The sequence below is a fragment of the Terrapene carolina genome, unplaced genomic scaffold (genome assembly GCF_002925995.2).
Source record: "Terrapene carolina triunguis isolate 2854851 unplaced genomic scaffold, T_m_triunguis-2.0 Scaffold88, whole genome shotgun sequence".
Classification (NCBI taxonomy): Eukaryota; Metazoa; Chordata; order Testudines; family Emydidae; genus Terrapene; species Terrapene triunguis.
Genome location: NW_020664439.1, coordinates 50,928,058 through 50,951,662, shown reverse-complemented (window position 1 = coordinate 50,951,662; position 23,605 = coordinate 50,928,058). Strand labels below are relative to the sequence as shown.

Sequence of the window (23,605 nt, the reverse complement as noted above, 5' to 3'; positions counted from 1 at the left end):
AGACCATTTCCATTAAGTAGTCTTGCTAAAGCAGAAATGCCATTAAACAAAACAAACATGTTTGGGTTATTAAAAAAAAAATGATTTTCTCTCACTTTATAAGCAGAAATCATTCTCTCTCTTTCCTGGTGGCATTAGACCAGTTATGTAAATATACACAAATTCTTCCCTCTAGCCTTCCATCTAATTAAGCTCAGATGGACATCAAATTTTGAATCAAACTAAGGTTAACAAATCCTATCCCTTCTCCCTCTACCACTTAATAAACTGAACCATGACAATAAACTACTCAGAGTAGCTACAAAAGGCTATTCTAAACACAACTAAGAAAACACAAACTAGGAGAAAAAACAATGAGGAGTACTTGTGGCACCTTAGAGACTAACAAATCTGAAACTAAATAAGAGAAGTTACTTATATTGAGAAAAGCTAATCCATCATGAATGTCAATTTAAACTACACCATTCATTTTCAAACTGACATTAATGTCACTATATTTATATTAATTTAATATTATCAGAATCCACTATGGAAAGGTAGGTCTTACTGGATTGGTTTCTGGGAAATGGCAATTAAAGGAAGTCTAAATAAAAGCATTTCACAGAACTCTCTAAACTAGAGATAAATATTTGCTTAACTACCTCGCTGTTTTAATTTGGAATTCTTCAGTAAAACACTCACTCCTGGAAATACAGTTTTCACCTGATTCCATATGTAGTCCGCCATTTGGAATCTTCACAATGGCTAAAGACATCTCCCAATTCAGGGGGATGGCTTATTCACAGCCTGAGTGACGTAAGTTATACCAACATAAGTGGTAGTGTAGACATAGCCTTAGAGGTATTAAGGTACTGCAGGATCAATCTGCATGAGAAAATTTACAATAAAAACTCTCCAGAAGGGAAAAACTGAAGGTTCATTCCACCTCCACAGACAGCAATCTTTATCTTTACAATCAAAATAGCTAAAGTTTGTTTGCTAAATTAAAAAAATCATTTAAAAATGAGACTCCATTAAAATTCATAGAACATTCTTAAAGGCATGGATTTCCTCATCTTTGGATCTAGATTGCATCTCATAAAAACAATGAAATTCCAAGTGAAGAATGACACACTATTTCTCTCTTACCTGTTGTGGAGCAGGCAGTTCCTGAACAGCTGTATGTGCTACAATGACTTCACACAAAGGGATGCGAGGTGATCCTATTAACTCAATTACTTTTACAGTAGTGGAGAAAGGAGGAATGCTAGAACTATACAGAATCATCATCCAAAAGACACTACATTGTTTTTCTCGTTCATTAAAAAAATTCCAGATATCATAGAATCATAGGACTGGAAGGGACCTTGAGAGGTCATCTAGTCCAGTCCCGTGCACTCATGGCAGGACTAAGTATTATCTAGACCAGCAGTGGGCAACATGCGGCTCATCAGGGTAATCCGTTGGTGGGCCGCGAGACACTGTTTACATTGACTGCCCGCAGGTAAGACCATCCGCAGCTCCCAGTGGCTGCGGTTCACCATTCCCAGCCAATTTATTCCAGTGCTTAATCACCCTGACAGTTAGGAAGTTTTTCCTAATCTAAACCTCCCTTGCTGCAATTTAAGTCCATTGCTTCTTGTCCTATCCTCAGAAGTTAAGAAAAATTTTTCTCCCTCCTCCTTGTAACAACCTTTTATGTACTTGAAAACTTTTATGTCCCCTCTCAGTCCTCTCTTTTCCAGACTAAAACCCAATTTTTTTAATCTTTCCTCATAGGTCATGTTTTCTAAACCTTTAATCATTTTTGTTGCTCTTCGCTGGACTTTCTCCAATTTGTCCACATCCTTCCTGAAATGTGGTGCTCAGAACTGGATACAATACTCCAGTTGAGGCCTAATCAGCACAGAGTAGAGTGGAAGAATTACTTCTCGTGTCTTGCTTACAACACTCCTGCTAATACATCCCAGAATGATGTTCGCTTTTAGGTTTTTTTGCAACAGTGTTACACTGTTGACTTATATTTAGCTTATGGTCTACTATGACCCCCAGATCCCTTTCCGCAGTACTCCTTCCTAGGCAGTCATTTCCCATTTTGTATGTGTGCAACTGATTGTTCCTTCCTAAATGGAGTACTCTGTATTTGTTCTTATTGAATCTCATCCTATTTACTCCAGACCATTTCTCCAGATCATTTTGAATTTTAATTCTATCGTCCAAAGCACTTGCAACCCCTCCCAGCTTGGTATCGTCTGCAAACTTTATAAGTGTACTCTCTATACCATTATCTAAATCACTGATGCATTTGAGCTGACAATTTGTGCGCCATGTTGTATGCAGTGTAGTTATAGCCGTGTCAGACCCAAGTTGTCTCTCTCACCAACCGACAAAGTTGGTCCAATAAAAGATATTACTTCACCCACTTTGTCTCTCTAACTTGTGCGCCAAGCAGTTTCACCATATTTGATCTGAACAGGACTAGCTATAAAGCCCTGCAAAGTGATTCATAAAAGCAACATTGACAGACCCTTACTATAAATGCTACACGCCATCTGGTTAGTGCCACTTGCAGCAACATATCTTTGCTTCCTCCTCTTGCAAACAGAAGACAGTGCATTCTACTTCTCTTTTATATAATGTAACATCAGATCCAGATTAAAGTTTTACCCAGTTACTACAAAGCTGATAAGACTGCTTTCTTACTTAAGATGTGGATAGTGTGAGAGCATAAATGAAAAAAAGCACCATGGTTCACAAGCTACAATATCGAAGGCCAACAACTGCCATGCAAGAGACCAGTTTAGGCCCTAAGAACCAAAGCAGACAGCAATCAGTTGTCTTGTCCTATACTGCTGTGAACCTCTGATCAGTTGCAAGGAGTGGCACTGAATGGTTTTGAGCCACATTCAGCTGCTTTGGCCTGAAGGAAAGTCATTACGTCTCTGAGTGGGAGCAGTTAGGAAAAAAATATTTCTTGTTTGCTGGAGAGAGGGATCAAAAGGTAGAATTTTATTTTAGGGACTTCCAATGGGAAAAAGAATTATAAGTCTGCTAGCCAATACTAAGGCTTCCAATTAAAATACTACAGAGAAGAAGTGCAAAAGGGTTTACTTATTGCATAACCCCAAATGCCTCTACGTGTAAAGCTTCAGAAGTCTGACCCACTAATGAACCTTGGTACATGTGTCCCTCAAAGCTTGGCTTAGCCTTTCACCACAAGATAGACTGCCCCCAACTGACTAGCAAAGAGAAGTACAAGAAAAAGGTCTGAACTGTTCCAATTCAGAAATTTAAACTTGTGTTAGTAGAGGACTTCTGAAATGGAAGTTGGCAATGAAGATGAGGTCATTGTCACAAGCTTTTCTTTAATGTGACAAACGCAAAGCAAGACTAGGGTTTGTCAGAGGAAAAGAAGCAGGGAAAAAACAACAAGTACATGCGTGCTTTTAAAGAAAATGTTGAAAACATAGTTCTGCGTATTCTGATTGCCCCTACATTTCTACAACAGAACCTTGGTAATTTAAATCTTTTCCATTTAAATCTGTTACATCAAGAGTCACACTAAAAGTACCTGTTATAAGCTGTCCATCATACCAGTATGTATATCTAAGGGCTGGTCCACACTACCCGCCTAATTCGGCGGGTAGAGATCGATCTTCTGGGATCGATTTATCGCGTCTCATCTGGACGCGATAGATCGATCCCAGAAGCGCTCCCCCGTCGACTGCAGAACTCCTGCTCGCCGAGAGGAGGAAGCGCTGTCGACGGGGGAGCCTGCCTGCGCCGCGTGGACCCGAAGTAAGTACTTTTAGTTCGATATAGGAAACGTCTACTTCAGCTACGCTATTCTCGTAGCTGAAGTTGCGTTTCCTATATCGATCCCCCGCTCCAGTGTGGACCAGCCCTAAGGCTGCGAGCAAAAACTGGATTAGAGTATAAGAAAAAGTTTTGACAACTACCTATCAAAGCCTGGAAAAGGTTGCTCTGGAAGATACTAATGACACGCTCTATGGAGTTTCTCAGCTGTCTGTCCTCACTTTGGCTCAATTTGGAGCGGTATTCCTCCAGGAGGCGCAGAGCTCGCTGGGTATCTGCAAGCAAAAATAAAACAAAAAATTAATACTAAACACCACCATAACATAAGGGGAAAACTATCAGAACTGCACCAACTTTAGTCCATACAGCAATTCTTTACATCACACCCTCATTAACCCCAACTTAAATAACCGCCAAGTTCCTCAGAAGTTCTTTATTACCAGTTTATAAATTGACGTGTTTTTTTCAAAAAGGCAGATGATTTTTCTAAAGCAGTTTTTTTAATGAAAGAATTACGTTGCCCACATGCACATCTGATAAAACTATAGAGCTGCCTACTCCATCTGATCAAAGGATTTCAGTAACAATCTGCACAGCTTCAAACTTTAGAGGCACAAAGGGGGATGTGCAGATTTCTGCTTGGCTGACACAGATTTCCCCAGTACAAACACAGGTCAGACGCTGTATTACATGAAAGAAAAATACTAAAAAGTGAAACCACCCGCATACTAAACAAACATTTGCATTAGCAGGGAAGTGAGCGCAGCACATCCGCTTGCAGGGGCAGCTGTCAAAGAACGCCAGTTTGAACAACTGCTCGGGTCACTCCGACGCCCCGAGCGCGGGGACTCGCGCGCTGCACCGAGCGCCACGCGGCTGCGCTGGGAGAAAGTTTGCGGGACGCAGCAGCGGCACGCGGCCGGCGGAGTTCCCGCCGCGCGGGGGCAGCGGGGTCTCACCTTGCTTCCGGACAGGCATGGTGCTCCCCAGCAGCAGCCCGCGCCCGAAGCGACCCCAGGGAGTAAGGCACAGCCGGACTCCGGCCGCTCGGCTCGGGCAGGGTGCGCCCGGCCACCGCCCTCCCAAACTTTGCGCGGGACAAAGACCGGCAGCCAGATCCCGACAGCGCGGGCTAGGGCTGCGGCGGGGGCGGCCCGCGCTCTGCCCGGTCCCGCCGGGCTCGGAGGAGCCTTCCCCCACACTCGAGGGCAGGACGAGACCAGACCCCGGGGGTCCGGAGCGGAGCCGGGACGGGGCAGCCGCCTCGGAGCTCGGGCGGCGGCTACCCTCTCGGATCCCCCCCGGGGGAGAAGGGGGCCCGGGCGCTCGAGATTCCCTCACGGCCGCGCGGCGGGGGCTGCTCTCGCGCGCGCTCCCTCCCACCGCCGCCTCGCTCCGCTGGAAATTCCAAACTTTCCAACCAAAATGGCGGCCTGGAGGCTGTGGAGAGACTAGCCGCCCCCACGTGACCGGCCCCGGCGGCCGCCCAATCAGAAGTCAGCCCGGCTCAGGGCTGGTACCTAAAGGGGGCGGCAAGGTGAGTGCTCCCCGCCGGCTTAAAGGGGCCGCGCCCGCCCCTTCGGAGAGCCGGGCGGGGGGCTGCCGCCGCGTACGGCCCCACGCGCACGTATGACGTCCAGTCTTTGCAGGGGTGCAGGCATGCGGCCTTCCCCCCCCCGGCTGCCGCGTGTGTGCCTGGGGCAGGGCGCGAAGCCCCTCCCGGCTGCGGTGGCTTGCGGTCCGCAATGGGGCTCGCGGGCTGGGCGCGAGCCTCCAGCCACAGTTGGCCCTTGGATGAGAAATGCAACAGGTGCGGGAATGGCTGTCCCCCCCCCCCCACACACACACACACACACACCCCACCCCCACCCCTGCAGCGTCTGTTCCGGCGGTCCGGGAAGGGGCTGCAAAACCCCCGGGGCCGGGATGCAGGTGTAGGTCGGAAGCCCGGGCAGTCGCTATAGCCGCGTGAGTTGCTTGCAGGCTGGGGTGGGACACACACACACACACACACACCGAGGTGGGGACCGCAGAACAGGGCAGGCTCCCCTTCTGAACGTTAGTGGTTGGTCAGCAGTTGTAAAAAGTGCTGTGGGCTGCAAGAAAAATGGCCCTTGTCCCGCGCTCTTGCAAAAGCTATTTCTTGAATTACATTCTTGTGGGGCCAGGGGATTCATACAGTGCTGGGGGCTACAAGATAGCTACACTATTCACACACGCCCTTTGTATTCTTCTAGAATTTAACACCAGTTCAGTGGTGGTGCACAACAGGGCCGGCTTTAGGCCAATTCCCCCGATGCCCTGCGCCTAAGGCACCTTTTTCATGTTTTTTACTCACCCAGCGGCGGACCCGGTCTTCGGCGGCGGGGGATCCTTCAGTGCTGCGGAAGACCCGGAGCGAGTGAAGGACCCTCCCCCGCCAAAGTCCCGGACTGCCACGGGGTATTCAAATCGGTCCCCGCAGTTCCTAAAGCCAGTCCTGGTGCACAAAGCGGCGCGGCCCCCGCGGCGCAGCTCCGGGTCGGACCCAAGCCCAGCAACCCCGGCCGGAGATCTTCTAGTCTAACCTCCTCTATAAGGCAAACTAGAGAATTCCACCCACTAATCCTTTTATCAAGACATACCTTCTTGGTGAGCTACAATCTCTCTTTTAGAAACACATCCAGTGGCTTTAAGGGATAATGAATCTATCACATTGGTAGGTAAATTGTCCCAATGGTTAATGACCCTCACTGCTAAAAATTAGAGCCTTTTTTCTAGTCTGAATTTCTCAACCTTCAACTGCCTGGCATTGATCTTATGATTTTTCTGCCAATTTAAAGAGTCCTCCACTATCAGAAATCTTCTCCCTGCGTGCATACTTTTATACCATAATCAAATCACCTCTAAACCTTGGATAAAATAAATAAACTGAACTTCTTTAGTCCTTCTCTGTAAGTCAAACTTTCCAGACTTCAAATCATTCTTGTAGCTTTTTTTTTTCCTGAATCCTTTCTAGTTTTTCAATGTCCTTTCACAGTCTGGACATCAGAAATGGACACTATATTCTAGAAATGGTCTCACCAATGATATACAGAGATGAAATATCACATGATAGAAAAACCATGACCATCAGACAGAATACAAAATTAAGCTGACTTCCAATATCCTGTGAAAAGTTAGCAACTACTCTGTAGGTCTTCACATTAATAATCAATTACATAAATACAAACTAGGAAACAACTGTCTAGGAATGAGTAGTACAGAAAAGGATCTAGGAGACAGTGGATCATCAACTAAATAGGAATCAACAATGTAATACTGTTTCAAAAAAAGACAAACATCATTCTGGGATGTATTAGCGGGAGTGTTGTAAGCAAGACATGAAGTAATTCTTCCACTCTACTCAGCACTGGTAAGTTCTCAACTGGAATATTGTGTCCAGTTCTGGGCACCACACTTTGGGAAACATGTGGACAAACTGGAGAAAGTCTAGAGGAGAGCAACAAAAATGATTAAAGGTCTAGAATACTTGACCTACTAAGAAAGATTGAAAACAAATTAGATGTGTTTAGTCTGGAGAAGAGAAGACTAAAGGAGGACATGATAACAGTCTTCAAGTATATAAAAAGGTAGTTATAAAGAGGAGGGTGATAAATTGTTCCCTTACCCACTGAGCACAGGACAAGAAGCAATAGGCTTAAATTGTAGCAAAGGAGATTTAGGTTAGACATTAGGAAAAACTTCCTAACTGAAAGGGCAGTTAAGCACTGAAACAAATTACCTAGGAAGGTTGTGGAATCTCTGTCATCGGAGGTTTTAAGACGAGATTAGACAAATATCTGCCAAGGATGGTTTAGATCAGTGGTTCTCAACCTATTTACCTTTGTGGCCTGCATATGCAGCTCTCTATATGTTTTGTGGGCCTCATCCACACAATATATATACTACCTATATGACACTGAGGATGTCACATGCGCCGCAGCTGTGTGCTGATTGGGCTGCAAGTGGCCCGCAGGTTTATAACCACTGGTCTAGATAATACTTAGTACTGCCTCAGTGCAGAAGAATGGACTAGATAACATATCAAAGTCCCTTCCGGGTCTACATTTCTATGGTTTGCAGAGGCATAACAAGGTCTGGCCTAGCATCAGTGATCTTATATCTATGTGTCTATGCATTTGCAGCCACCCTGACTAAGCAACAACCTCCCTGTGCAGCCACCCACATAACATTCCTGTTCTTAGCAGAAACAAAAGGCATGAGGGCACTTTGCAAAGAATTGAGCTCAGCCAGCATACATGAACTCATAAGGGCACATCAGATTAAAAACAATATGTTTAAACATATACATTTTCTTTTAAATAATGCTATTGTCAGTGGTCACCACCATAATGTCCCTCACGGTAGAAGTATGACAGGACTCAATTACAGTGAATGAAAACGGCACTTTTTATTCAGAAAGGCGACACACACCGATTCTTAGCCCCCTGACTATCTAGCTCTCAGACTGACCAACATAACTGGCGCTACAGTTGCACCACACAGGATCTCCCTAAATCTTGGCCCAGATTACTCAATTATGGAATGGATTACTGACTGCACTGCAATCATTTAACATTTGCCCATGGGTTACTACCCAGCAGTACCTAAGATACTGCACCTATTCCAGAGGTTCTCAAATTATGGCCTAGGGAGCATTTGTTGGTGGTCTGTGGAGAGCTGGTTGGTCAAATGGTGCTGGCTGCTCCTCATTATCTCTGGCTTATAAATAGCATTAAAAGATGCTAAAAATACATTAAATAGTTTCTTAATATAACTTTATCATGTAAGCATTTTTCAGTATTTGCCAAAGTGATATTATATAATCGGACATGGGAAGAGGTTGTGACAGATATGGAAATTTCCTGCAATATTCTTGAAAGACTGTATTGTATTAAGTGTATGTATTATTGTGGGTTGGGATTGTATGTAACCTTTCTAGGGGGGAGATGTGACAGATACTGCAATGGGATCCATTGTTTTAAATGAATGGTTTATATATGATTGTGTTCTACGCCATGGGGGAAGGCTACCACAGCTCCTCCAGGAACTAAAAACAGCAGGTGGTGACTAAGGTAAATCAGGCAGGTTGTAACCGCTTTCCCATCACCCCACACAGAGGTATCAGCTTCTGGAGATGTTTGTATGTATTAACTCAAACTGGATTCTCCAGAGACCAACAGACAAAGAAAGGACTTTTGGATAAATAGCCTGAGTTTAATCTGACTCAGGGCTTTCGTTCTGCCCAAGGCAGGGAGACCAATCTTGCAGAAGGATTGGAACGACCGACACCTACCAGAGCACAATGTTGGAGTTGGGGGTGACTCTGGTAAGCTTTTTAACGTGTGTCTTTTATGGTTTGTAATATGTTGCTCTGTAATACTTTCACATTAGGAATAAATACTTGCTTAAAAAGAACCGTATGGTAATTTATAACTGCAGGACATTACACTGTTAATAGCCTCTGGAGAGAAAGCAAAGTGCAATGCTGGCCTTTTAGGCAGACTGGTTTACTATGGATAACACAGAGTAGGCAGGAAACAGTGCAGCTGGGGAAAACCCTGGTCAGGAGGGAAAGAGATGCAGGGGTCTGCCCAAGAGAGATGATGGCTGAGGAGCAGGGAAACTGCAGTGGGTGCTGTTGGTGGACCAGGTGGGAGGAATACAGATGCAGTTGCCCTGAACTGTGACAGAGATAACCTGCACAATTGTGAATGGGAAGGCAGGTGGCCTGAGTGACAGTGAATGCTGGGAAATATTCATGAGACAATATCCATTTTATAATGTGTTCTGTGCTAAAGAAGCTTAAGAATCATTGTCCCCTTCTAAGCATAAGAAATAACTATGGCTTCTCAGATACTAGTGTCTGGTAACTGTGCAAATGTTGACTTCTTAATGGTGATCACTGTTCGATTATTGAAACTAAAAGAACTTTTTAAACCTAATTCACCTTCATTATGTTTGGCTTTTGTTAATTTTTACAGTTCATTCAGCTTATGTAAGCAAAAAGCACTGGTCAGTTTCACTTTTATTTTTAGTCACTTTCACTTTCTGGCTCTCATGCATGAGCACAATCATGTAATTCTTGGGTTGGAAAAATTATGGGGGGGATTCAGGAAGGATGTTGATATATTTGAGAGGGTTCAGAGAAAGGTCATGAGAATGATTAAAGAATTGGGAAATATGCTTTATAGTCAAAAGACTCAAGAATCTTCAACTGTTTAGGTCAGTGGTTGTCAACCTATTTACCATTTGTTACCAGTTTTGCCCATTCTGTACTGCTTGTGTCACTTGTGTTTTCATATGGAGCTCTATTCCTCCCTTCTGCAAGTCCACTCCCAATGGAGCTATCCTGCAGGAACTAGGTTCCCCAGGGCTGGGTTCCTCCAGCCCCAGAACCAGATGCGCGCACACACACACACACACACACACCCACCCACCCACCCCTGAGCGGACCGGCTCAATCAGCACTTTCAGGCTGACTCCTTATATGTCCCTGGACTCAGTGGGCTGGGCCAAACACCACTTTCAAGCTGCCACCCTTATGTGCCAAAGGTACCGCACCGGAATAGAGTAAGCCTGAGCAGGCTGGGTCAAGCAGCATTTCCAGGCTGCCACCCTTATATGCTCCTGGACTCAGTAGTCTGGGTTGAGCAGCACTTTCAAGCTGCCACCTTCGTATGTCCTAGGTTCAGCACGTCCCTATCCTCACTTTCACATCACAACTGTTCAGGTAGTAACCCACTTGATGAGCAAACCCCACAGTATTTTTGGGCACTATAGGGATCTTTAGCTTAGGTAAAAGAAGCGTTGCTGCAGAGTAAATGGGGAAGCTAAAAATACAAAAGAGTAAAGTTCAGAGAGAGACAGAGAGAGAGAGAAGCAACCAGCTTAACCATAAAAGTTATTTATTGAATAATAGTGATAACTACACAAGGAGGGCTAAACCAACATAACAGTTACATTACTAAAGGTTAATACCTGAGGTAGAAAAAACAGAGAGAGAGAAAGAGAGGGATCTCACCACTTCCATGAAGCTTGAACTGGTCGGGGTTCCCAGTTGATGGTGGTAGCTCAGGGTCCTGAGTGCTGGAGACAGGCAGAGCCCCCAGCATGATCAGTCAGGAGAAGATGGAGTCCCAGTGGAACTGATGCATAGTTTGGATCCAAGCATCAGAACACTTACTGGAGCATGAGTAGGGATTTTTGTAGGGAAAATACAATGGTTCAAGGGAGAACACTAGATTTGTTTATGGGTAAACTGATGACTCAAGGGTTTTCTTTAGGCTAGACACTAAGAGCTGATCACTCCTGGCTATGGGCAGTGTTCCTTCCAGGGAGCTCACAGTGCAATTAGGCTGCTTCAGTATTTTGGATATCAATCAAGGATTCATTACGAGAATTGGTCTGATAACTGCTGAGCTGGGTGGGTGCAGGCAGGTTCATTAACATCTGGAGCAGAGATCCCCCATCATGCAGTGCTTCCCTGCTTTTCAGGTCCCAGAGTTCAGTGCGGTTCTTGCCTTGGAATCTGTTCTCCATTCTGTAGGCTAATGGAGATGCCTCCCTGTCCCATCTTTGATGCAGATGAGGCTAGGGGAGTTGCCTTTGTTCTTGTCACCCTTGTCAGGAGGGGTCTAGGTGTGTCTCCCACCACCCTTCACTGCTCTCTGCAAGTCTTTTCTCTGATCAGTTTTGGTTCAAGCAGAGGCTGGGGGGGTGTCTTTCATGAGTCAGACAGGCTGGATATTGTGCCCTGGTTCCCCAAGAACACAGAGCTGACTAGTATCAATTGTGGGACGCATATGCAGCTCTCTATGTGTTATGTGGGCCGCATCCACACAATATATATATTACCTGTATGGCCCTGAGGAGGTCACATGGGCTGCATATGAACACCAGAGTTATGAACTGACCGGTCAACCACACACCTCATTTGGAACCAAAAGTACACAATCAGGCAGCAGCAGAGGCCCCCCAAAAAAGCAAATACAGTACTATACTATGTTAAACGTAAACTACTAAAAAAATAAAGGGAAAGTTTAACAAAAAAGATTTGACAAGGTAAGGAAACTGTTTCTGTGCTTGTTTCATTTAAATTAAAATGGTTAAAAGCAGCATTTTTCTTCCGCATACTAAACTTTCAAAGCTGTATTAAGTCAATGTTCAGTTTTAAACTTTTGAAAGAACCATAATGTTTTGTTCAGTCATAAATATTTCAGTTACGAACAACCTCCATTCCCAAGGTGCTCATAACTCTAAGGTTCTACTATACATGGGGAACAGAAATTTTATAATATAGGGCTCTTCAGTGTAGCAGACAAAGGTATAACATGATCCAATGGCTAGAAGCTAGATAAATTCAGACTGGAAATAAGGGGTAAATTTTTAACAGTGAGGGTAATTAACCACTGGAACAATTTACCAAAGATCATGTTGGATTTTCCATCACTGGCAATTTTTAAACCAAAATTGGATATTTTTCTGAAAGATTTGCTCTAGGAAATATTTTGGGAACGTTCTGTGACCTGTGTTATACAGGAAGTCAGACTAGATGATCACATTGGTCCTTTCTATGAATCTATGATATGGGAGGAACATGCATACAGGAAGGAGAAGAGCAGATGCTGCTGAGTAGTGCTATGGGGAAAAAAATCAATGATAGAGCCAACATGAGGGATCAACAAGCCAGGAAGCAATTATTCAAACCTTATTGCACCTGAGAGAATACTGTTAAGTTCCCAGCATTTCTATTTCAGCTATAGGAATAAACTGTTAGGGTAAAGTTATTGTATGGCGGGCCATGAATGCTCACAAAATTGGGGTTGGGATGCAGGAGGGGGTGGGACTCTGGTTGGGGGTGCGCGCTCCGGGATGGGGCCAGAAATGAGGCATTCAGAGTGCAGGAGAGGGCTCCGGGCTGGGTCATGGGGTGCGGAGGGGGTGATGGCTCTGGCTGGGGGTACGGGCTCTGGGGTGGGGCTGGGGATGAGGAGTTTGGGATGCAGGAGGGTGCTCAGGGCTGGGATTGAGGGGTTTGGAGGGTGGGAGGGGGGGATCAGGGCTGGAACAGGGAATTGGGGTGTGGGGAGAGGCTCAGGGGTGCAGGTTCTGGGCGGTGTTTACCTCAAGCAGCTCCCGGAAGCAGCGGCATGTCCCTTCTCCGGCTCCTACGTGGAAGGGGCCATTGGAGCGGGACCATTGGAGCTGCGTGGAGCAGCCCCCGAACCTGCTTCCCCGCTGGAGTGCTGAGCCCCAGACCCCGCTCCCCAGCGGGAGCTCGAGGGACGGCTTAAAACGTCTGGCAGGCTGGATCCAGCCCGCGGGCCGTAGTTTGCCCACCCCTGCCTTATAGCTATCCTCCATGGCTCCTGAGCTAGTTAACAAGATACAGTTGCTGCTTTCCAAAATACAGTCCCCCATTCTATAACACTGGTCTACATTCTTTGCATCCAGACATATGACCTTACATTTGACTGTATTAAAACACATTTTGTTTCAATGGGACCAGGTTCCCAAACAATCCAGATTGCTCTGTATGACTGCCCTTCCTCATCATTAACTACCACTCCACCAATCTTTGTGTCATCGGCAGATTTTATCAGCAGTGATTTTATATTTACTTGATGATCACTGACAAAAATAGTGAATAATGTTGAGCCTAGAAACATCCCCCATTCGATTATGATTTTCTATGGACAAGTACTTTTTAAGGCCTGTCAGTCAGCTTGATCTTAATCCATTTACTGTTTGCTTTATTGATATTGTATAGAGCTGGCTTTTTAATCAGAATGTCATGCGGTACTAAGTCAAGTGCCTTACAAAACTCTAAGTATATTACATCTCTGCAGTTACCTTTATCATGAAAATTGTAATCTCATGAAAAAATTAAATCAGATTTGTTTGAAAAGACGCATTTTCTATTATTATATTCCTATCTGTTAATTCTTTATTAATTGAATCTCATATCAGCTTGTCCATTATTTTGCCTGGGATTGTTACCTGGGTTATCCTGCATGTCCTTTTTGAATATGGGCAGAACATTAACACTCTTACGGTCTTCTGGAATTTCCATGGTATTCCAAGATTTAGTAAACATTAACACCCATGGACCAGACATCACTTCAACCAGCTCTTTGAGGACTCTTGGGTGCAAGTGGTCTGGGTCTGCTAATTTAAAAATGCTTATCCCTAGTAGATGCTGTTTAACATCCTACGTAATTACTAATGGACTGAGAAGTAAATCATCCTCATGTGTACGAGTACATCATCCTGCTTCTCTAAGTACAGTACAAAAATATTTTTGAGCACTTCAGCCTCATCTGCATTAACAACAAATTTACCATCTCTGTCTAGTAATGGGCCCATTACACTGTTAGGAATTCTTTTATTCTGGATATACTTAAAATCCATCTTGTTTTCTTTGTCCATGCCTTCTATGGAGTTTTCCCTAATGTCTATAGCTTCCCTCTACACTTCATAACTTCTAATTGATTCAATAATAATGGGGGATTTCAGCTATCCCCATATTGACTGGGTACATGTTACCTCAGAACGGGATGCAGAGATAAAGTTTCTTGACATCTTAAATGACTGCTTTTTGGAGCAGCTAATCCTGGAACCCACAAGAGGAGAGGCAATTCTTGATTTAGTCCTAAGTGGAGCACAGGATCAGGTCCAAGAGGTGACTATAGCTGGACCGCTTGGTAACAGTGACCACAGTGGCCCAACACTGTAGCATTTAATTTCAGAAAGGGGGACTACACAAAAATGAAGAGGTTCGTTAAACAGAAATTAAAATGTACAGCGCAAAAAGTGAAATCCCTGCAAGGTTCATGGAAACTTTTTAAAGACACCATGATAGAGGCTCAACTTAAATGTATACCCCAAATTAAAAAACATTGTAATAGAACCAAAAAAGTGCCACCATGGCTAAACAACAAAGTAAAAGAAGCAGGGAGAGGCAAAAAGGCATCCTTTAAAAAGTGGAAGTTAAATCCTATTGAGGAAAATAGAATGGAGCATAAACTGTGGCAAACGAACTGTAAAAATATAATTAGGAAGGCCAAAAAAGAATTTGAAGAACAGTTAGCCAAAGACTGTAAAAGTAATAGCAAAAAAATGTTTTAAACTACATCAGAAGCAGGAAGCCTGGGGCCACTGGATGATTGAGATGCTAAAGGAGCACTCAAAGACGATAAGGACATTGCAGAGAAACTAAACGAATTCTTTGCATCGGTCTCCATGGCTGAAGATGTGAGGGAGATTCCCAAATCTTAGCCATTCTTTTTAGGTGACAAATCTGAGGAACTGTCCCAGATTTAGGTGTGATAAGAGGCAGTTTTGGAACAAACTGATAAACTAAACAGTAAGAAGTCACCAGGACCAGATGGTATTCACCCAAAAGTTCTGAAGGAACTCAAATGTGAAATTGCAGGACTACTAACAGTAGTCTGTAACCTATCATTTAAATGAGCTTCTGTACCAAATGACTGGATGATAGCTACTGTGACGCCAGTCTTTTAAAAGGGCTCCAGAGGTGATCCCGGCAATTACAGGCCAGTAAGCCTGACTTCAGTACAAGGCAAACTGGTTGAAACTATAGTAAAGAACAAAATTGTCAGACACATAGATGAACATAATTTGTTGGGGAAGAGTCAACATGGTTTTTGTAAATGGAAATCATGCCTCAACAATCTACTAGAATTCTTTGAGGGGGTCAACAAGCATGTGGAGAAGGGGGATCCAGTGGCTATAGTGTACTTAGATTTTCAGAAAGCCTTTGACAAGGTCCCTTGCCAAAGGCTCTTAAGCAAAGTAAGCTGTTATTGGATAACAGAGAAGGTCCTATTATGGATTGGTAACTGGTTAAAAGATAGAAAACAAAGGGTAGGAATAAATGGTCAGTTTTCAGAATGGAGAGAGGTAAATAGTGGTATCCCCCAGGCGTCTGTCCTGGGCCCAGTCCTATTCAACATATTCATAAATGATCTGGAAAAAGGGGTAAACAGTGAGGTGGCAAAATTTGCAGATGATACAAAACTACTCAAGATAGTTAAGTATCAGGCAGACTGCGAAGAGTTACAAAAGGATCTCACAAAACTGAGTGACTGGGCAACAAAATGGCAGATGAAATTTAACATTGATAAATAAAAAGTAATGCACATTGGAATCTCTCAAAACTGGGCAACAAAATGGTAGTTGAAATTCAATGTTGATAAATGCAAAGTAATGCACGCTGGAAGACATAATCCCAACTATACATATAAAATGATGGGGTCTAAATTAGCTGTTACCACTCAAGAAAGAGATCTTGGAGTCATTGTGGATAGTTCTCTAAAAACATCCAATCAATGTGCAGTGGCAGTCAAAAAGCGAACAGAATGTTGGGAATCATTAAGAAGGGATAGATAAGAAGACGAAAAATATCATATTACCTCATGGTACACCCACATCTTGAATACTGTGTGCAGATGCGGTCGCCCCATCTCAAAAAAGATATATTGGAATTGGAAAAGGTTCAGAAAAGGGCAACAAAAATGATTAGGGTATGGAATGGCTTCCGTATGAGGAGAGATTAATAATACTGGAACTTTTCAGCTTGGAAAAGAGACGACTAAGGGGGGATATGATAGAGGTCTATAAAATCATGATTGGTATGGAGAAAGTAAATAAGGAAGTGTTATTTACTCCTCATATCACAAGAACTAGGGGTCACCAAATGAAATTAATAGGCAGCAGATTTAAAACAAACAAAAGGAAGTATTTTTTCCACACAACACACAGTCAACCTGTGGAACTCCTTGGCAGAGGATGTTATAATCTTTGCCTTCACAACAAGATTCAAAATAGAACTAGATAAGTTCATGGAGGATAGGTCCATCAATGGCTATTAGCCAGGATGGACAGGGATAGTGTCCCTAGCCTCTGTTTGCCAGAAGCTGGGAACGGCCGATAGGATGGATCACTTGATGATTACCCATTCTGTTCATTCCCTCTGGGGCACCTGGCATTGGCCACTGTTGGAAGACAGGACACTGGGCTAGATGGACCTTTGGTCTGACCCAGTGTGGCCGTTCTTATGTTTTTATGAGTAGAGCTGAGGGGAGAAAGGTGATTTGTGTCCTCTGTTCTCCCTTCTTATAGAATCATCTCCAGATGGGGTTGAGGCGACAGCAAGTCTGTTTGCCAAGATGTAAATTTCTCGCTCACACCCCTCTTCCTGCTAAAGAATGGCCGCTTAATCAGGTGATAGTCCATTTGATTTTGACGACACCTGGCTGAGGCATCAGTATGCCTTTTGTCTCTGAAGAACTGGTTTGGGTTGCTTCCCCAGATTTGGACTATGCCTTAGTAAAATCTTATAACTTTACGTACAATGTTCCCACACATATTTTACCAGGACAGTAAAGATCAGCAAATTATGAGTTTTCTAATGATATCTCACAAGGCTTACAAAATTTATCATAGTCTTGTAAAAGTGGTGAACACAAGGGTACAGTCTGTCGTAGGCCATCACAAACAAATTACAAATTTCATCCCTTCGCCTTCTTAGCCCTTCTGTTCATGATACCCTGGATTTGAGTTAGTACAAAATTTCCCCTTAGCACACTTCTCTTGAGTTGTTAGTTTAACATCCTCACAACTGCCCAGTTAGTGCTGGACTATTGAATGTTATCTTCCTGATAGATTTCTGCTCCCTAGGGGAATATGGCAAATACTATTGGACCATAGTGAACATCTAGAAATAGGACTCTACTGCAGGAAATATGGCTGTCCTCATACCTGTAGTATTCTTCTAAGGCAGTGATACCCAAACTGTGGGCACAACCCCCTGAGGAGCACAGAGGAACATTCGGGGGTCCAGCAGGTCTGGCCCAGTCCCCACGAGGCAGAGAGGGAGCATGACCCAGCCCTGCACACAGCTCCGGCCCCGGCCCCAGACCCACCCCCAGCTGTAGCCCAGCCCCCTTATCCCTGTCCATAACCCCCCATGTCCCCGCTCCTGGACCAGGGGAGTGCAGACAGGGTAAAGGGGGTGCAACCCTGAAAAGATTGGGGACCAGTGTTCTAAGGGAACAAACAAATGGTGACAGAGAGGAAGTGAAACATCACACCTACCTGCTAATGCTATTCTTTTCTCTTGCAAACCCCTTCCTGGTTCTCTATCACACAGATTTCTGTGTTTTTTCATTCCCAGAAACTTTTAATTGCAACACCTGAATACAAAGAAGACTACTCAGGGCTGAATTCTGCTCTCAGTTACAAGATTGCAACTCCCGTTGAACTTGCTGGAAATGGCAACTGTGTAACTGAGGCTAGAATTTAGCCCTTTGCAGTGAAATCTATTGGATTTCTGTAGCACTAATATCCCGGATATATGGCGTTTTCACTATACAGCAAAAAGTACATTTAACTATAAATATTGTAACCTTATGCATCAGAATATTCCTTGATCTAAAATGGCATTTCCAGGGTAACCATAAATCATTTAGTGTCATCCATTTAGAAACAGAATTTTCCATTGAACATGTGCCCCAGTCCTGAAGTTAAACCTATGAGGCTTTATGCAGTACGGAGGTCTGCCTGCACAGATCCAATTGCAGAACTTGAGCCTTCATATTTGTCTGTTTGGGGGAGGGACAGTCTTTTTCCGTATCTCCTGTGAAGCAACTATTGGGCATTATTATGAAATAATAATATTAAATTAAATTAGGACCAGATTGCAATTGCCTTTTTTATTCTGAGTACCTTACACCATGACTAGTCCTACTGAACTCAATGGGACAACTTATGGAGTAAGGTACTACTCAAGGGGATCATAACCTATTTCTTACTGGGGAGTTCTGCTTAAATGGAAGCATGATATGGCAAAATGTTTCTATCCTCTCTTTGTAATACTGAAACAAACAGGCATATCTAATTCTCATGAGACTTGTAAAATGAAAACTATTCTCTTCATAAAAATATAAGATTATTGTGCCACATAAAACCACATAAAAAGTCATGCATATGCATGTCACATATAAATCCTTACCGGTGTTTTTTGACTGATAATTTTCCCCATCTGTGTTATATACTGTTGTTTTATATAAATTAGAAGTGGCCAATTATAACATGGAGAAGAAAGCTTAATGAATTGTAAGAATCAGTATCATATGCTCTCAGCTCCTATAAATAACTTGAGTGAATTCCTCTTAGCAAAATCACAGTTTTATTACCATCACAATTGAACTCTTAAAGGACCATCTTAATCATTTCTCATTATTTTCTTGTAACCTTACTTGCACAGAGAAGCCAGTGCCCCCACGTGCCCACACCTTTCTGTTTACACATTTTCACATCTAGTAAGTCATAGGAGTTCAAAATATTTATTTCAGAATGTATTGAACCCGATCTCTGTTTTGGCCTCAAACTTGAACCCTTAGCCTCACCTAACTGGAGCTGGATCTGAGCAGTGCCTCATGTCCAGCGATCCTTGTATTATTGCAACTAGCTGAGTCTCACTGAGTATGACCATAGAAGAATATATGTCCTTGGGTATGTCTACACTACAGGATTAATCCGAATTTAGATAATTCGAATTTGGGAAACAGGTTGTATAAATTCGATTGTGCGCGGCCACACTAAGCACATTAAGTCGGTTTTTAACAACATTAATTCGGTGGTGTGCAGCCACACTACCCCATTACTTTAACCACAGTAATTCGGTGGTGTGCGGCCACACTAACCCTAATTCGAATTAACAAAATCGATTTAGGCGCTACTCCGCTCGTCGAGGTGGAGTACAGAAATCGATTTTAAGTGCCCTTTAATTCGAATTAACTGGCTCTGTAGTGTGGACGGGTGAAGGGTTAATTCGGATTAACGCAGCTAAATCCGAATTAAAGTCGTAGTGTAGACCAGGCCCTTGTTTTCATGGAGGAAGAGACAGAATTAGTATTTGTATATACATTTCTACAATTGTGTACTTTATGTATTTTACAGTTACTTGAGGAATTGTTGAATTAAGACTATACTAGCATGTGTTTAAGGTCATCTGTCATTCATTTGCCTTGGGTACCATAGGATCATTGCCGAGTCCGGGACACTTAATCTTTATTTAGGGACAGTTGACAATCCCACTATACTGTAGGTTTTATTTCCCAGTAACCTCAAACAATTAAAAACCACAGTGAATTTGCAATACATATTTGGCTTGTAATTAATTTTCAGTGTGTTTATTTGATTTGATAATGATGTGTATTACAATATACAGGAATTTCTATTAACATGTGGAATTCAGTTGCTGTCTGGTACCACCCAATTGCTTTCTGCACGGCTGTCAAATATCAGAAACAAAAGTCTATGAAGCAAGATATATCCATTCATCTAAATGCCATCAATTACCACCAAGATGATATGCATCAAACTGCATCTTCCTCCACATTTTCTATTATCAGGACCGCATTATATAATAGCAGCTTAACAACTTCTTACTTGACTTCCTGATATAAAGATACACATAATTATATAACCTGCCTATTTTAACTTTCCAAGTCAAATTAAGCAGGGGTGTTGACATTCCGTACAGTCTGTCTGTGTGAAAAATTAACCTAGGAGGCAACATGTAGGAGCCAGAGTGAATTAATTTAGCAGTGATGGTTTTGTCCTATGAGAAGTACAGCAGTCACTTTGGTACTTGCCTGATATGTGCATCTGTCTAATAGTTGCAGCTGTCTTTGGGAAATGAATTACTGAAACTCACTTATACAACCAGGCGAATTCCACTTAAAGTGATATCTATTAAAAATAAACTTCAAACCTCACACAATATAAACCCGTTAAAAAACAAACCAGAATATATAACCCAATAGGAAGCTGTAAACAAATGCTAGAGGCATGTAACCAGTCTGTAGTTCTGAAGTGCACCTCCCTATACGGAGCCCTGGAGGCATTCAGACATGGAGAAGCAGAAGGCCTCCTGGAGCTTCTTGGTTCACCGGAGGCAGCGCAGTCTGTGACATCCCTTTAAGAGTGACAGGTTTCAGCGGTAGCCGTGTTAGTCTGTATCAGAAAAAAAAAAAAAAAAACGAGGAGTCCTTGTGGCATCTTAGAGACTAACAAATTTATTTGGGCATAAGCTTTCATGGGCTAGAACCCACTTCATCAGATGTATGAAGTAAAAAATACAGGAGCAGGTATAAATACATGAAAGGATGGGGGTTGCTTTACCAAGTGTTAGGTCACTTGAATGAGATAAATCAATTAACAGCAGGATACCAAGGGAGGAAAAATAACTTTTGAAGGGGTAAGAGAGTGGCCCATTACAGACAGTTGACAAGAAGGTGTGAGTAACAGTAGGGAGAAATTAGTATTGGGGAAATAAAGTTTCGGTTTTGTAATGACCCAACCACTCCCAGTCTTTATTCAGGCCTAATCTGATGGTATCCAGTTTGCAAATTAATTCCAGTTCTGCAGCCTCACGTTGGAGTCTATTTTTGAAGTTTTTTTGTTGAAGAATTGCCAGTTTGAGATCTGTTATTGAGTGACCGGAAAGTGAATGCCCCTCGGCCATGTACATTGGCCAAACCGGACAGTCTCGACGCAAAAGAATAAATGGACACAAATCTGACATCAGGAATCATAACATTCAAAAACCAGTAGGAGAACACTTCAATCTCTCTGGTCATCCCCTTCCAGAATGACTAAATCATACTTACCAGAGGCTCCATTTTTCCTAGTAGCTCAGCACAATACTTCCAGAAAGTAAAAATTTACACCCAGCATCAAGTATTTTAAGGAAGCTTCTAGATAGGACACCCAGCTGTCTGGACTCCCTCAGCTCCCAGACTCCCAATATTAAGCACCTCCTATAACAAAGTATTTTTGTTCAAATGGGAAAATTAATAGACTTCCCCCTCCTCCCCTCAAACTCATGCCTTTTTGGTACATAGGTTTTACTATAGGCTAAGGAAGAACATATTTATGGGAGCCCCTAGTTCAAATGTTGGCAGCAGCTTACTTGTGAGGCATTCGTAAAAAGACCTTATGCTTGTCACCTGCTGCAGGTTACATGGTGGTGTTACTAGTTACAGGTAGGATCCGTTTCTCAGCAGTATCTGAGAAAAATATTAAACCTAAAAAAAAAAAAAAAAATTGTTACTGTATAACATGCTCCCCAACCAGAACCCGCCACATCACCCCGGGTAGAAACATACATTGCGGGTTAGGTTTTCTGCGGGGAAACGCTATGGAATACATTTTGCTCTATCAGCATGATACCTGCAGTAAATTCTGACTGGAAATGGTATGCTTGAGTATGAAAGATTACATTAGATCAGGGGTCCCTGCCATGGCGCCCGCCGGGGTGTCTAAGTGCGCCCGCGTACTGGCCAGCGGACGAGCATCCGCCGAAATGCCGCCGAGAAGCAGCGTCATCCAGAAGCATCGCTGCCGAAATGCCGTCGATTTTCGGCGGCGACGCCTATTGACATTGCCGCTTGTCAGCGGCATTTCGGCGGATGCTCGTCCGCCGCCACGGTCCTCCGTGGCTCGTCATCTGGCGCCCGCCAGACAAAAAAGGTTGGGGACCACTGCATTAGAGCATGTTGCATTACTAAAATATTGCCGTAAGTTTCAGCATCCAATAAGCAAAAACAGCAGCACATAGCCAATTTATTCCACTGGGGGGAAAAGATTCTTTAGCCTTGTTCCAGCTTTCCTTGCTGCTACTGCAAGTATTTTATGGTGCTTCTTATTAAACATATAGTGTCAATGTATGGTCTTGGTTACATCAGTTTAAATCTGGAGTAATTCCATTGAGCTTCAAGAGGTTATAGAGTCAGAGATTTTAAGACTAGAAGGGACCCTTATCATACAGTTTAACATCCTGCATGGGAGGGATAGCTCAGTGGTTTGAGCATTGGCCTGCTAAACCCAGGGTTGTGAGTTCAATCCTTGAGGGTACCATTTAGGGATCGGGGGCAAAAATCTGCCTGGGGATTGGTCCTGCTTTGAGCAGGGGGTTGGACTAGATGACCTCCTGAGGTCCCTTCCAATCCTGATATTCTATTATTCTATATCACAGGGCATAGAATTTCATTTGTAATTCCTGCATCTAGCCCAGTAACTTCTGGTTGAGCTATAGCATATCCTACACACTAGTGTCACTCCAAAAGGAGCCAGATTCTGAGCTGTCTCTCAGGAGATGATAATAGTTCAGGAGGCACAGCCTGTGGGAAGCAAAGGTGGCTTTAAGCCAACTTCATGCCTCCCAAATTCTGAGCCTTGCTTGAGAATTGCATGGTCCCTAGCATAAATCAGAGCAGCCTCTGGTCCCACTGTCACCTGTATACTGTCTTGCAGACCAGAATAGCTGGAGCACAGAGCACTCTGGCTGCAGCTCAGGACTGCTGCTAGCATGCCCCTACAATAAAGGTTGCAAGGGGGAGTGAATCAGAGCCACCTGCACAGCCCATACACCACAGAAACAGTTTCCTTACCTTGTCAAATCTTTTTTTTTTTAAACTTTCCCTTTATGTTTTTAATAGTTTACATTTAATAGTACTGTATTTGCTTTTTATTTATTTATTTTTGTCTCTGCTGCCACCTATTGAGTACTTCCGGTTCCAAATGAGGTGTGTGGTTGACCAGTCAGTTTGTAACTCTGGTGTTCATAACTCTGAGGTTCTACCATAATTGATTAAATATTGAATAGTACGTATCTCATGTTTCCTAACAGTTTTTCTTTAGAAATAGTACATTTGAATTTTTATTCCCATGGAAATAGCAGCTTGAAACGTACTGA

The 23,605-nt window shown here is 43.3% G+C and overlaps 1 protein-coding gene across 12 annotated transcripts in view; it reads right to left on the bottom strand.

Moving 5' to 3' along the window:
- The window catches only part of DLG1 (discs large MAGUK scaffold protein 1), a 371,668-nt gene extending 366,407 nt beyond the window's left edge, over window positions 1-5,261 (bottom strand). For 5 of the 12 annotated variants that reach the window (XM_026650147.2, XM_026650149.2, XM_026650151.2 and 2 more), the window contains exons 1-2: window positions 4,755-5,260; window positions 3,939-4,070 (exon numbers count right to left, since the gene is read on the bottom strand). In XM_026650147.2, coding sequence (XP_026505932.1) covers window positions 3,939-4,070; window positions 4,755-4,773 — 151 coding nt within the window. In that variant the 5' untranslated portion in view covers window positions 4,774-5,260. Of the gene's footprint in view, window positions 1-3,938; window positions 4,071-4,754 lie in introns of all 12 variants that reach the window. The other 7 variants (XM_026650148.2, XM_026650154.2, XM_026650155.2 and 4 more) reach the window with 2 other exon arrangements.
- Window positions 5,262-23,605: the final 18,344 nt, after the last annotated feature.